Below are 16,732 nucleotides of genomic sequence, written 5' to 3'. Positions count from 1 at the left end.
TCACTTCAGATGCAAAACTTGATGTGTTTGATGAAAATTCTTCCAAGCAGGAGAGTCTGAGTGATGACGCATGACACCATCTGTTTCATGCTCAAAATGCCACCTCATATGTTTTGCAATGACATTCGATGCATACAACCTTTGTAGACGCGGAGTTAAAGGAAAATAATACATCTTCTTATAAGAAATATTAGTTTTCTCCTTGGATTGTTGATATTTTGATCTCTTGAACCGAGGGTGGGCACAAAACTTGCAATTAACAAGTTCTCTATCTTCACGCCAATAAATCATACAACCATTTTTGCAACAGTCAATCTTCTCTACTGGTAAGCCCAACCCTCGCATTAGCTTTTTGGTACTATAAAAGCTATCTGGCATTATGTTATCACTTGGCATTAGTTCTGATATAAATTGACATAACTCATCGTACAACTTTTCAGGAAAACAATGTTTTGCCTTTAGATTCAAAAGTCGAGCAACGACAGACAACTGCGAATGTCCGTGTGGGTTTCTCGGCCAAATTTCCTGTTCTGATGCTTTGAGCATATTATAAAGATTTTGTATGGATGGATTTGGTTCCTCTTCTATATTACCATCAAAAGAAGGCCCACCAACATCAAAAACCATAGACAGAAATGCATTATGAGATTGAGAGTTTATAGTTTCACCAAAAGTTTCTTCTTGATGATCATTAAGTACAGTTGGATGTGGCATATAACTTTCTCCATGGTGATACCAACGATAATAATTCAGTTTAAAGCCGTACGTCCCAAGATGTGTCATAATTGTAAACTCATCCAAAATATTTTTATTTCGACACTTACGATGATTACAAGGACATCTTAGCTTTTCATCATCCATGCATTCTGGATGTCTTTTAGCAAATGCAACAAACTCCTCAACCCCTATAATAAATCTAGGATTTATGAATCCATCTTCCAATAATCTAGCATACATCCACTCACGATCAGAATTATTCATATTGTACACTTTAACACAAAGAATAAATATGTGTTAGAACTTACATGATGACAAACAAGATTATTTGTTGTAATTAAAGTTGTCTATTATCTAGCTATTTTTAAAAGGTAAATCTAATCTATTAGAACATATTTGTACTAAGGCAGACATGTCAAGTTTGCATTCTGCTATAGAATCCAACAAAAAATGGCACTAATTTAACAAGATTCAATGATAACTAGAAAAGTCATAACTTTCCTACCTAGCTGTATCAACATTAATAAAAGTCCCAAGGAAAAAACATATGTAATGCCAAATATTGAAATAGAAATTACCATTCACTAGATAAATCAGAAAAATATCTAGAACTGTGTACTTCTTGAAACTATTAATTTCTTTTTTAATATTTCTGCTAGGGAGGTGCTTGACTCCTTGCCTATATGTTGAAGAAACTGATCCAAAAAAGAGAATGAAACAGAAAAATATAAATGACCATAGTTTAAGATATTTAGACAAGATAAATAAAATAATTAATATTGTTTAAGAGCACTTAGTTTACTTTATGAGATTCCAGCAATAAAAGGTTAAAAATCAATTTAGAGTCAGGAAGCAACATATATAGCAGGTATATAACCAAAAACAACCAAAAAGAAGGTATAATAACACAAGTTATAGCAAATTGAAAATCACCACCACTCCTAAAGAATTTTTGAAACACTCAAATGCACTCAATATTAGGCTTATCCTACGCACCTGGCCCCTTTCGACAACTAAGAGTAATTTTGAGTTCCTAACCATTGCAATAGTAACTCTACCATGAATTTTATATCCTATGAAGAAGTTGATGAATTGTCTATGAACTACAATGATGAATTAGCTCAAATAGGGGTGAGTCTTGTTTTAACACCTAGGAAGGATCCTTATGGTTGCTCCACCAAATTTTGAAGAAGGTCAATCTACGTACAGACCACCCGGGTTCAATGGGCAATACTATGGGTGGTGGAAGACAAAAATGCATGATTTTATCATGGTTGAAGATTCTAAGTTGTGGGATATCATATGTGATGGTCCTTAAATCCCAACAAAGGCAGTTGAAGACCTTCTATTGACAATGCCCAAGACTAGAAAAGAATACACTGACACAGACAGGAAAGCTATGGAGAAAAATTTTCGTGCCAAAAAATTTTGGTGTGTGGAATAGGACCTGATGAATATAATATAATCTCTGCTTGTGAAACTACCAAGGAGATATGGGAAGCCTTGCAAACAGCAGATGAGGGAACCACTCAAGTAAAGCAATCTAAGATTGATATGTTCACTACCGAGTATGAAGGACGATGAATCTATTCAAGATATGCACACAAGATTCACCTCTATCATAAATGAGTTACACTCACTTGGTGAAATCATTCCTAGGAACAAGCTAGTGAGGAAAATTCTCAGTATCCTGCCTAGTTCGTGGGAAAGCAAGATGAATGCTATTATTGAAGCAAAGGACCTGTAGGAGCTGACCATAGATAAGTTGGTTGAAAATCTGAAGACCTGCGAGATGAAGAGGAAGATAGACAGTGAAAGAAGAGAACCAAAAAAGAAAAGAACTTGGTACTCAAAGCTGAAAGTAATGACTCGAGTGAGGAGGACAGTGACATGGCTTACTTAACCAAAAGGTTTCAGAAGATGGTCAGAAGAAATGGAGGAATACTGAAAAGGGGCAACTCCAGTAAACCAAAGAACTATGATCTCTGCCACAAGTGTGGAAAGCCAGGGCACTTCATCAAAGATTGTCCTCTCCTGAAGCAAGAACATTCCAAGTACAACCCTAAGAAAGCAGCCAAGAGAAACCCGGTTCCTGACAAGCACTTCAAAAGGAAGAGATCTGCTGACAATGTGGTGAAACAGGCTCTTGCAGCATGGGGAGACTCCTCTAGTGAGTCTGAAGATGAAACCGATAAAGGTGATAGCTCCATGATGGCAGTTGAAAGTGAGGAAAATGAATATGATTCAATATTTGCCTTGATGGCCCAATCAAATAATGATGAAGACGATGACAATATTGAGGTAAATTTCAGGGATGTTCAGAGAAATCTGAAATCCTACTCTCCTAAGAAACTCATGTCTTTAGCTAATGCACTGATTGATGCCTATCATAGTCTTGTGGAGGATAAGGATGCCTTGACCCTAGAGCTAGGAAAAGCTGAACAAACTAGAGATGATCTGGTGGTGTATGTAGTTGATCTGAAGGAAACTATTTGTGAGTTGGAGAAAGAAAAAATTGTTTTAACCGAAAAAATTGCTCACATAGAACATGAAAGAGATGACTTAGTGGTTGTAGTTGTTGACCATAAGGAAACCATTGAGAATTTCAGTAAAGAAAAAGAGGCCTTAGTGAAGAGAGTGACTGAGATTGAGGAAGAAAGAGATACTCTCTCGGTAATGATTGCAGACCTGAGGGAAACAATAGAGGGACTAGGAACTGAGTCTAAACTTGGAAATTCTGGAAAAGGAAAAGAGGTAGCCAGTAAGGCACACATTAGGCTTGAAAACGAGTTGAAGGCTGTGAGAACTAGCTTGTATGTTGAAACTAAGAAAAACAAGCATCTTTAAAATGAACTGGAAAGAGTAAAAAAAATCATCTTGAAAAGTCCCTAAAGTGGACCTGGTCCTCAGAAGCTATCACTGCCATGTATGTTAATAATGGTGGAAACAGGCAGGGAATAGGATTCTAAAGGGAGAAAACCCCTTACAACCCCCATAGCAAGTATGTTACTGTACTGGATAACTGGTTGTGTACCCACTGTGGGAACAATGGGCATTTCAAGGAAAATTTCCATGCCAGGGTCCAGTTCATTCAGAAAAACAAAGTGTTTGCTGAAAATGTAACTTCTAAAAAGGGACCAGGTGCCACTCACAAAAAAATGCATATTACCTGCATGGACTAAGAGAGATCTTATTCATCCTCTTGCCTACTACAAGGGACCCAAACTTATTTGGGTTCATAAAACTAACTATTGATTTCCTTGTGTAGGGAACAGTGAAAGGAAGCAGTCAACAATGATTCATGGATAGATGATGTTCAAAGCACATGACTGGGAACACGATGGACTTCCTTTCACTAAAAGCCCCGCAAGGAGGGAGTGTATCCTTTGACAATGGGAAAAGGGGGTACATTCTTGGAGTTGGAAAAGTCGAGAAATCACTTACTCGCTCTGTTGAGAATGTGTACTATGTCAATGGTCTTAAGTATAATCTCTTAAGTCTCTCTCAGATCTGTGATAAAGGAAACAACGTGGAGTTCTTGTCCAAGATATGTACAGTTACTAATCTGGTAACTAATGAAGTGGTACTTGTGGACAAGAGATACAATAACATCTATGTTGCTGATTTTGAGTCTATACAAAGTGGTGATATGAGTTGTCTGAAAGTTATTGATGATGATGCTGAACTCTGGCACATAAGATTAGGGCATGCAAGCTTCTCTCTTCTGAATAAACTAATTTAGAAGGACATGGTCTGAGGTCTGCCCATGTCAAAGTTCAAAGTATAGAAAGTGTGTGATGCTTATGCTATAGGAAAGCATGTGAAGTCCTCTTTTAAGCCTAAAAAGGATGTCAACACCTCAAAGCCACTCGATCTTCTTCATATGGATTTGTGTGGCCCCATGAGAGTGCAAAGCAGGGGAGGAAAAAGATACTTCTTTGTGATAGTGGATGACTACTCCAGATTCACATGGACTCTGTTTCTTATAATAAAAGATGAAACCTTTGAGGTATTTGTGGCCTTTGTGAAGAAAATACAGGTAAAGATGGAGTCTAGAGTAGCATGTATCAAATCAGATCATGGAACAGAATTTGACAATGCCAAATTTGATGAGTTCTATAATGAAAATGGCATTACCCACAACTTCTCAGCCCTAAGAACTCCCCAGCAAAATGGAGTTGTGGAAAGCAAGAATAGAACTCTTGAAAAAATGGCAAGAACAATATTGATCGACAGTGGGATTGCAAAGAACTTCTGGGCTGAAGCTATCAACATTGCCTGCTACTTGGTGAACAGGTGCATGATCAGATCTCTCCTGAACAAAACCCCCATGATTTGTTGAATGGAAGGAAACCCCAGCTGACTCACCTAAGAACATTTGGGTGCAAATGCTATGGTCTCAACAATGGAAAGGATCAGCTTAGTAAGATTGATGCCAAGAGTGATGAAGGAATCTTTTTGGGGTATTCTTCTCAAAGTAAAGCTTACAAGATATACAACAAGTGGACTCAATGTGTCGAGGAAAGTATTCATGTAATCTTTGACAAGTCTTATCCCTCTTGTGAGAAAAGTACCAAGGATGATCAAGGTGGAGAACCTTTACTGGTTCCAGGTGAAGTCATTGACATGACAAATGGAAAGGCAGACATGATGAGCCAAGTGAAAGAGCCAAGTGGAGACAATGCTGCCTCTTCCTCAAGGGAACCAGGTACCTCAATTACAACCACTGAAGCTGAAAAAGAGTGGTTGATGCAGTGCAGGGTACTCCACAAGTACCTGAGAGAAGAACACAAGGGAACTAGTTAGATATATCCAGCTCCTCTATAAATAAACCTCAAATTCCCAACTGGAAACACAAAATCTCACATCCTATTGACAACATAATTACCCCTCTAGATTCTAGAGTGCAGACCAGATCAAAAACCAGAAATTCACTTGCCTTCTCAGCCTTTCTTTCCCAAATAGAACCCAAAAATATCAAGGAATCCTTGAAAGATGCAGATTAGATTACAGTCATGCAAGATGAGCTACATCGGTTCAAAAGGAACAATGTATGGCACCTGGTACCTAGATCCTCAGATCGAACCATTATAGGAACCAGGTGGGTATTTGGGAATAAGCTTGATGAACATGGAAACACTACAAGAAACAAGGCCAAGATAGTGGTTCAAGGTTACAATCACGAGGAAGAGATTGATTATGATGTGACATTTGCTCCGATTGTTCGCATGGAAGCTATTAAATCTTAATCGCTTTTGCATCTCACATGGAATTCACTCTGTTCCAAATGGATGCCAAAAGTGCATTTCTGAATGTACTTCTTAAGGAAGAAGTCTATGTAAAGCAACCTCCAAGGTTTGAATGTCATGAACACCCTGAATATGTATCTAAACTGGACAAAGCATTGTATGGGTTGAAGCAGGCTCCTCGAGCTTGATATGAAAGACTGTCAAAATTCCTCTTAGAAAATGGTTTCACAAGAGGGAAAATTGACAACACCTTGTTCCTGAATAAACGGGAAGGAACCTGCTCATTGTTCAGGTCTATGTTGATGATATCTTTTTTGGGGCAACAACTAATTCTCTGTGTGAAGAATTTGCAAAACGCATGGGAAGTGAGTTTGAAATGAGCATGATGGGGGAGCTGAATTTCTTCTTGGGTCCTCAAGTGAAGCAGTCCACAAAGGGTACATTCATTTGTCAGCAGAAATACATCAAGGAGCTCTTGAAGAGGTTTGATATGGAAACATCAAAAGTAATAGACACTCTCATTGCTACGGCTACTCGACTGGATATGGATGAAACTAGATCTCCTATGAATCAAACAATGTATAGAGGCATTATTGGGTATCTTCTCTATCTCACTGCCAGCAAACCCGATATTGTCTTCAGTGTGGGGCTATGTGCAAGGTTTCAATCAAACCCCAAGAAATTTCATCTGAAGGTTGTTGCGCCCCCTTTTTCCCCTCTGCGGAGAGAGAGAAGTCCGGGTTCCGACATTCATGGGGTTAATAATTCATTTCCCTTTGGGATTTTAGGTATTTGAAGAGTCGCCACCTAATGGATTATAGTGCGTTAGGGCACCTAGAGTGATTAACTCTTAGACTAGTTTGCATTACCAGAGATTTAGGGTAAGGGCTCGAAATAACCTTGAGGGAAAGGTGTTAGGCACCCCTCTCGGTCCACAACGATGGGTCCCGGCAGAACTTATACTTATGAATTAGTCCTTTTATCAAAGAAATAATTTAAACACATTCTTGCAAATAAAGGCATGTTTTGACATCCTAAGTACATGTATGGCTCAAGTAATGAAAATCAGGGAAAAGGTTTGAACATATGTAAAGAGAAGTAAATTCATTTAAAACATATAGGAGTTGGGAAAAGAGGGATCCTAGGTTTATTAGCCTATAAGATCACCCCACACAATGCCCTGTAAACACTCCTCAATGAGGGGCCACACGTGACATTAGTACGTAGTCATCATATCCTTACTACCCAATTCCCTCCCCTTGGTCATAGCCTAAAGCGTTCTAATAACCTTGACAGATGTCATATGCGTGCACTACCCGTCCCCTTATTGTGGCCCTGGAGGTATTTAGGACCTCTGCTTTTGGACAGTTCTAGACTTCCTAAGGTTTTAAAGGATAAAAGTCTAGGCGTCAATCAAGAACAAGTAGGAGTGCATTTAAAGAGAACAAATTACAAGCTCACAGTCACCTCCACAAATATAACAAGTAAATGCACGTCTTCAAACAATAGTCAGGTATTTAAGGGAAAAACCTAGAACATGATATCTAGGTGAGCAGGGATTATGCAATATTGAATTAGGACAAAGTGTCAAAACCTATTTAGCTCGCCTACTGATTTAGACCTGTTAAATCTGAACAGTTTTAAATAACAAAGCACAGTTTTATAGTTGCAGAATTTGAATCGCCCTAGAGGCTTGCCTAAACGCATAACAGTGGCGTCCTAAGAGCATGGTATCTATATTGATTAGGAAGCAGTAAAACAGTGAATAATTTTTAAACGGACAACTTGAGATCCTATAGACATTCTTTCTAACGGTATCATCTTAAGCCAGTATTTGAAAACTTGTTAAGAAATGGACAGATTAATTAACCAATTCAGAATGAACAAACAATGAATTAAACCGATTTATTTAACTAGATTGATTTTAAGTTCTATAGGCATGATTTCTATTAGAGCTGATTTTAATCCTTATACGCATGCTATCTAGTTATTAAAGCTGACTCTTAAACTTATAGGCATGATATCTAAGAAGATGAATGTGAATACATGTTGTAACAAAAATTGAACTTCAATTATTTTTCACTCTATAGGCATGATATCTATTATTAAAGCCATTTAGATCCTATAGGCATGGTTTCTAATATTGTGGAAGTAAAGCAAACATAGCAAATGCATTAACACAATCATATAGGCATGGCATCTACCCGATTTACCCAACAAATATGTAACTACCTACCCCTCTTCACTAATCACCCCAATGTTGTTTACAATAATTATTACAGACCAGCTGAATTACATAAACAAATAAAGAAAAAGAAGAAGTTAACTATAGGGAGCCTGAAGCAGGCCCAAGTGACTTCCAAGCCTCCAACAGCCTCAAAATGCCAAAGTTCCATAGACAATATCATGTCTAGGTGTGTCAGGGTTCCCTAAGGACCTCAAGAATCTCGGGCAGTGCTCACACCTAGATCTTTTCACAACAATAACTGATTTAAGTACACTGTGGAAAGGCCAGCTCTGACAGCCAGAGTTCAAAGAGATCTCAAAGGTCTCAAGGCAGTACACATATCAGAGGGGCAGAACCTAATATCCTAAGAATAAAGTAAGAGTGCTTGACATAGTTTTGTTTTGAAAATAGTACAGAGATGACTTCAGAAGTAGAAAAGTTTTTCAAAAAACAAGAAATAACCTAGTGGTAAAAAACAGTTTGAGAAGAGTACCAAGTAGCACACAATCAATTGGTCATAGGAGGCACCTAGATTCAGAAAAGAACACTTAATAAACAGATCTTCACATAGTGATAAAGGGATTGTGGCACATAAGAAACACATTAGGGTACAGGAATAGGGATAGAGGAAACATATAGTCACAAACTGCATGCAACACTTAGGATCTTAGAGACTTAGTAAGTCATGCTAGGCAAAGAAATAAACAGGAAAGAGTGCATACATTAGACAGGACAGAATTTTAAACATACTAGGCAAAGAAGTAAGCAAGAAAAAGTGCAGAATATAAAGAATACATTGAACAGGCAGATTTTAGACATGCTGAGCAAAGAAGTAGACAGGAATTCAAGTTGAAACTCATAACTAATGAACTAGTGCAAGAATAAAACATATAGGGATTGGATTCCAAAACTTAACTAGAGACATATCGGTTGAAGAAAAGAGTGCAGGATATAAAGCAAATGAAGTTCCAATATCTAGCCTTGGCTTTCAGCCGGTTAGATCAGCAAGTATCACAAAAAGCAGAAGAGAAAGAGAACTTTTAAAGTGTAAGTGTGCCTTTTCTTGTGAACTAATGTCATGTCTAATGAGAGTAGAAGAAAGCACATATATAGTAGTTTGAAAGCTAAGTAAATAAGGTAAGAATCAAATTGTTTAGTAATTGGAGAATCTCGAAATCAATTAAAGTAAAATCAGTCCAAGTCTTCCCTTAATTAAGTGAGTCATTTCAAATGGTAAAGAACAGGTACCAAATAAGGAAAGAGTTCAAAAGACCTAGGTACAGAATAAGCAATTATGGGTAGATACATAGAGTTATAATTAAGGAAATAACAGTAAGAATCAAGCAATAATGCAGACAAGGTAAGGAAAAATTAATTAAGGCAAGCAATTCAATCAAATCGAGTAGAAAGGTAAGAATCGAAAGTGTAAGGGAAAGTGTTCAAATCGAACCAAGAAATAAGAAATTCAGAATAATCAAAGAGAAAGTCATGAAAGAGTCAGCATGTTTAACATATAAAATAAGGTGAAACATGAATAGTCAGGAATCGACATATAACTTTAACAAAACAAAAAGTTAAACAACACTGATTCAATGAGAAAGATACAGGTCTTGATATGAATAGTCAAGATGAACAAAAGCACATAAAATCAATGAAAGGTCAAACTAAGAAATTCAGTAGAAGCATATTAAGGCAAGAAAGTCACGAGAGCTCAAAGCAATAACCAGTCAAATGTACTAATACTCAGAAACCAAATGAAGAACCCCAAAAATTAGAGCTTTTGGTACAAGCAAGTTAAGGTTGTAGAAGACTCATAAAATCAGTCAAAATATATGAAAAGCAGAACATTAAACACAAAAAATCATCAAAAGTTTTAAAGAGAAATTCCGGAAACCCTAGTTTTAGGAAAAAATGAAAATTGCTTGAAAATCATACGATAAGGTTGTTGTAAAACTCACATAAAACAAGCCCAAATCACCTCAGATATATACAGATCTAAAAGGTTTAGAAAAAAAATTAGGGTTTCGAAGAGGACGACATAGAGAGGAAGAAACATACTTAGAAAATCATAGATCGTAGTCAAAATAGGACGATTTTACTCGGAATCACACTAGAATGGCCTTAAACAGGCAAGATAGGAACCATAGATGCAAGCTAACTAGCTCGGGTCCCTCGAGGGCCCTGGAGATGTCAAGAGTAACGTGAGGGAGTCCATTGGAGGCCTGAGAGGTGGTGAGAAGTCATCGGAGATGGCCATGGAAGAGGGTCAGTGGGTTTGGTTGGGGTTAGGTTGAGAGCGTTTGAGAGCAGAGAGGATTAGGTAACGGTGGGGAAAGGGTGGTAGAATGATTAGGGTTTTGGGGTATAGGTTAGTTTAATTATGGAAAGGGGGAACCTGGACCGTTGATCAAAATGATCAACGGCCAGGATTTGGCCGGGTATTGGGTTGGACAGATGGATATTTGGGCCTGGGTAGGTTTAGGTTTAAAAGTTGGGCTGGGTATTGGGTTAGAATTAAGACTGAAATTGAAATAAAAATAGGGTAGGTTTTAAATATCCACTTTTAATCCTATATAATTTATAAAAATAATAAATGATTTCTAAAAAATATTTTCATGTACTAAAATAATTTAAAATAGTTTTTTAATATTTTAAAAATATAAAATATCATTTTATGCATTAATAATGTAATTATGCATTAGTAGGGCTATTATTGCAAAGATATGCAATTTTAGCCTAAAAAATATAAATGCAATTATAAAAAAATGCACTAAATTATTTAAATAATATTTTGACATAAATAAATAATTTATATGACTAAATCACTACAAAAATAATTTTAAGGATAATTATTGGAAATTTTATAAATAAAAAGGGAAGAAATAAATCAATTTGGAGCTTTTAAAAGTTACAGAAAAAATTATAAAAATGCTTGTGCATGGTTATAATTGCACATGTGCTATTTTGAAAGTACATACATACATACATATATATATATATATATATATATATATATATATATATATATATATATATATATATATATATATATATATATGAGGAAATATTGGGTATCAACAAAAGTTGCCAAAAGAATTTTGAGATCTCTTAAGGGAACGTAGGACCTGGTCATGTTTTACCCCTCAGGTGATAGTTTTAATCTTATTGGGTATGCTGATGTTGAATATGCAGGTTATCTTGTGGACAGGAAAAGTACTTCTTGAATTGCTCACTTTTTAGGATCATGTCTCATCTCTTGGGGCACAAGGAAGCAAAACTCACTGGCTCTTTCAACAACCGAAGCAGAATATGTAGCTGCAACCTCCTGCTATGCTCAGCTCCTATGGATTAAACATCAACTGAAGGATTTTGGGGTATTTACTGATTGTGTGTTTCTTCTATGTGATAACACCAGTACACTCAACATGGCTTAGAATCCAGTTCAACACAAAAGAACCAAGCACATTGATGTGAGACATCATTTTCTGAGGGACAATATGGAGAAAGGACTGATCTGTATGAAGTTCTGTAGTATAGAAGACCAAATTGCATATATCTTCACCAAAACATTGAGTATGGAATATTTTGAAAGAAATAGGGTGAAGCTGGGGCTATTGAAGCCCAATTGAGAACCCGATTCCCATCAGTTGGCTATGAAAATCGCCTTCAGGTAAAATTAGCTAAATTGTTTTCTGGCCAAGTCTAACTCACTTTAATACCGTTGCAGGTAAATACGCATGATGATTATAGAAGTTGTAGATTCATTGTATGTGTAATAAAAGAGGATTGAAATTTTCAAAGACAGGTCAAGAACCTTGTTCTTGTACCAAATGTTAGTAGTTATGTGCATTCTTTAATACACGTCTTGAAAAGGTACAAATATCAACTACCATGTCATCCACCTTTTTCAGACTCTGTTGTTACATCTTTTCACTTCAAATTGCTCCATCTCCCTCTGAAACGTTGCAACTCTCCAAGAACAATCGTTGTTTCAGAACCGGTTCCTATCTATCTATCTCTTCATAATTATCCTCTCTCATTAAAAACCCTCTCCTTTCTTCACAGACCATAGCCCCTCATTAGAACTTCTCCAAATATTTTCTGCTCCATATCTTCAATGGCTGACAAAAACTTTGAAATTCCTGCCTCAGTTGTCACTAACCCTGAAAAACCATTGAGTCCTCCATCCCTGATGAGTCCTCTATAACCATCCTTGTCATCATCACTGAAATCACCCCTAACCCAGATTTCTCGTCACCCTCTAGTTCTAAGGCGACTATCACAGAAACCCCTAAAGTAGTTGATCCTTCTTCTCTATCTTCTGAGGTTCCCATTGATCAAGGGAAAAGTGGAGAATAGGGTAAAAGTCCTAAGGTCGCAGAGATTTCCGCCATTGTTGCTTCAGATTCTGTGGTGCCCATGGAGCCTATAGAGGATGAAAATATCGCGACCATCTTTGTGGTATCTGCCGATGGAGTAATACATGAGATAATTTCTGGTGCACCCATGTCTTAGAGAAACGAGACACATGGATTGGTGGGAGAAGGATCCATGGTGGCTGTTGAAGGCTCTACACCAGCAAAAACTATTGGGCCCTCTTGTGAGGAACCAGAACCCTCTTCGGAGGAAACATGTCAGGGTTCTCACTCCTAGGCCAGTTCTGCTCCTACATCTTCTCCTCCATTTGTTGTTGAGCCCTTGGACATTCTAGTCCATGAGATGAGGTCTAGTGATGAGGAGGATCAAGACAAAATTCCTCTTGATGCATTCATAGTCAAGCGAGGGGTAGTGATAACTCCCGAGTCTTCTACTAAGTGACCTACACTAGGCTGCAAGCAAAGGTAGCTTATGACTCTGCCCTTCAAAAGAGCAGAAAGAGCAGTACGAAGAAAAAGAGGAGACTGGTAAAAGATAATGAAATAGTGTGTGATAAAGGTGTCCCTGTGGTGGAAGTTGAGGAGGAAATAATAGAGGAACCTAGTTCCTTAATGAGAAGGTCCCAGAAGCAGAAGAAGCAATCTACTTCAGTGGAGAATGTTACAACCCCAGTTCAAAAGTGAAAGATGTTATGAGTGAACCCTCAGTTTCTGATGAGGATGTGTTGTTCAAGTCTAAGGGAAAAGCAAAATTAAGTGGTATGAAATCTGGCAAGAGAAAGTTGGAACCTATTAAGGAACATGTTTCTGCGAAAAGGATGAGAAGTGAAACTAGTTCTGCTTCAGAATGATTAAGGCACCAAAAGGTCCTGCTGGGTCACACTTTTGACCCAGCAATTTCTGAAATGGCTGGTATGAGACAAGTCCTTGCAATGGTCGAGTTTCAATGGTGGGGGAATCTGTTCCAAATGGATACATCCAAAGTGTATGAGGATGAGGTTCAAAGCTTTTATGCCAGCCTCTTTCCTATTGATACCGACCACATTTATTCCTTGGTGAATGAGGTAGACATTGTGTTTGATGTGAGTCTGCTTGGGGATATTAAAGTTCCTACGGTTGGTGTGTCTATTGTGAAAGATACGCGTGGGTTGAACTTCTGAAATGCTGCGGTAAAGGATAATGCGAACCAGAAGGGGGGACCAGGTTCACAAGAAGGCTTTACTCTCTGTTTATCAGTTGCTCTTTGAGTTGGTGAACAAAGTTCTGTTACCCCATGCTGAGAGGAGGTCCATGACTTCCAAGTCTGATTTGTTTTTAATTGAGCAACTGGATGGATTTACACCTATGAACTTACCTGCCATCATGATCGAACATATGCAGAAGGTAGCAACCTTCAAGGATGGCAATCATGGTCTTTCATATGGGTTTCTACTTACACAAGTGTTTAAGTTTTTCAATGTGCCACTGGGGCAAGGCAAGGTAGGAACCAAGAAGCAGACCTTCTCTCAAACAACTTTGGAAGAATGTGAGTGCATCGAGAAGAATGGGGGGTTAGGCAGTACATCAACAATCTCTCAGCTCATCAATGCTCAAAATAGTGCACTGAGGAGATTCGAAGGTTGAAGGCTAGGAACACTATCCTGGAAGGTCAGCAGGCCCAAGGGGCCCCAGAGTCAAATAAGGATGTGGTTCGTTTGACAAAGGAAAATGCTGATCTCAGGACACAAGTGGAGAACTTGAAAGCAGAACTACTCAATGAGCAAAAGTCGGTGAATGCCCGAATAGACCAGTTCTCCAAACCCTTGTTGCAGCTTCCAAGCCCTCTACTCCTAGTTCCCCCTAAGCAACCCTTTCAGTGACCAGTTTCTGGATTGTCTATTTTTAGTTTTTATGACTTGGCAGTTATGTTTGTTTCTTTTGTTTTGATGTGAATGGGATGTATCAGTCCAATCCTGCTTTTGCTTTATAAGCAAATGCATATGTTTTATATATAAAAATTATCCTCTTTTGTTATCTACATGTTTGTATTCTCTGTTTCTCTTCTCTATCATGTTGTGTGCACATATGTGGCATGAGTTAGCTAGGCTAGACTTCTTTATACTGTTTGTCTGCTTGTGTATTTTTAATGATGCCAAAAGGGGGAAGGATAATTGAAACGGGAATTTGATTAAGGGGGAAGCATAAAGTCAGGGGGGACTTATGAAATTCCTGTTACTTCATCTGGTTATTTCTGCTCTAAATATATGTTATCAATGTCTCAGTTTGTCGTCATTAAAAAGGGGGAAATAAGGATAATTGAAACAGGGATTTGATTAAGGGAGAAGCATAAAGTCAGGGGGGAACTTGTGAAGTTCCTTTTACTTCATTTGGTTATTTCTGCCCTAAATATATGTTATCAATGTCTAGGTTTGTCATCATCAAAAAGGGAAAAATTGATGGATTTTCAATGTCTTTGCCTTTTTTTGATGATCTAACAAACTTACTGTCAAGAACCAGATAGGGAACTTGACACACTTGGTATAAATTGCTAATGAACGGATTCCAGCCAGAACTCCAGCTAATGTGAACTGATGCAAGTGTAGAAAAAAGAGAAACAAGACAGGGACCTGATCCCTTGTGTTTCCCTGACAGCAGTACGAAAGTCAACAATGCACAGCTGGAAAGTGACTGCCACAGAAACAGTGCACACAGTGCAACAGTTTTGCAGTCACTTGTCCTTTGACCAACCAAGTGCTTACATCATTCAAGTGATGTCATCAAAGGTGTATTAATAAGAGTATTACAACAAAACATCACTTGAACATTTGGGAATTCACTTCAAGCATTCAAGCCTTCTAAGACAGTAAACTTAATTCGCAAGAGCCTCAAGAACAAAGTTAAACGCTACTACGGACCAGTTCCTAAATCTAGTATTTTGTTGTCCTTAGTTGAGTTGTAACTTTGTAATTGTTCTTATTATAATTCCTAAATTGCTTAGCTAGAAGGCGTTACTTAGGAACCCCTTTGTAAAACCATAAATCCTTTGTGTTTGTGTCGTGACTAGAGTTAGTCATGAGTTGAAGTCTTTATAATAGGTGTATTGCAAAGTGGCTTGTAATAGGTATATTACGAGTTAGTGAGGGATTAAGAGTTTAATTCCTAGATTGCATAGGTTGTAATCTAAAAGTTGCTCATAGTGAAGTTGAAATCCTACCAATGTGGGTCGTGATTTTTTATCCCCTTGAGCATGGATTTTTCCATGTAAAACTCCCTGTCTTATTTACTTACTGTTGTATTAATATTCTCATTGAAAACTCATAGAGAATCTGGTACTCTATAGTTTGGTGGAATCATATAAACTATCAATGATTCAATTATGCACCCATAATTATATTTGCCACATGGACGAACAAGTTTATAACCTTGCCATAGTGACAACCGCATTTACGGTTCCATTTAAAGCTTATTCTTGTTATGTGTTTGCCATAATTTTCTTACCATATTTGGTTTTCCTATTTGTTGAAGGAAAGGACAATATAATTACTTTAATTGAGTTTTCCTTTTTTGTAGAAGGAAATTATAATTCTCCTATACTTGGCTATTCCTATTTCTTGTGGGAAAAGGTTTGGAGTTCTATAAATTGAAGATCCGTCTTTCTCATTCAGTAGCATCCACAATGTAGCCATAGAGGGCTTGAGAGTCGTGTTTAGGGGGAGAACTTTACGGGACAAGTGTTAGTGTGTCACTTGTGTTTGCCTCTTCGTGAGGTTGTTCTCTCGATATTTTGTTCACTTTTTTATATAGTGGATTGCTCATCTCCGTCGTGGATGTAGGTCAGTTGACCGAACCACGTTAAATGTTTGTGTCTCTTTTGGTAGATTTCTCTTTTGTTGTCGGATTTATTGTCGTTCAAGTCTGTTTTGCTAGCTTCCGCATGATACCTGATTATTTCGGTCCTAACAATTCTTGACCTAGGGAACGGAATAATTTTCTGTTTTTCTTTTAAACTCACATGATTTTCTTGAGCTTATACTAAGTTTGTCCTGGTATTTTGGTCTGGGAGTTCCTTTAACAGAATCATTAGACCTACATAAAAGACCACGCAACGTCATTGAAGATTCTTCATAAGATGGAATGCGTGACAATTATATTTTGTGGTCTTTGAATGGGGATGACGCAAAAGT

At 37.6% G+C, this 16,732-nt stretch overlaps 1 protein-coding gene across 1 annotated transcript; it reads right to left on the bottom strand.

Moving 5' to 3' along the window:
- LOC142176778 (uncharacterized) lies at positions 1 to 981 on the bottom strand. Its single transcript, XM_075245113.1, has one exon. It carries the CDS (start codon positions 979 to 981, stop codon positions 1 to 3), a length of 981 nt encoding a protein of 326 aa, XP_075101214.1.
- Positions 982 to 16,732: the final 15,751 nt, after the last annotated feature.

The sequence above is a fragment of the Nicotiana tabacum genome, chromosome 3 (genome assembly GCF_000715075.1).
Source record: "Nicotiana tabacum cultivar K326 chromosome 3, ASM71507v2, whole genome shotgun sequence".
Lineage (NCBI taxonomy): Eukaryota > Viridiplantae > Streptophyta > Magnoliopsida > Solanales > Solanaceae > Nicotiana > Nicotiana tabacum.
The sequence above is the reverse complement of the archived record's forward strand: the minus strand, read 5'-3'. Positions and strand labels throughout refer to the sequence as shown.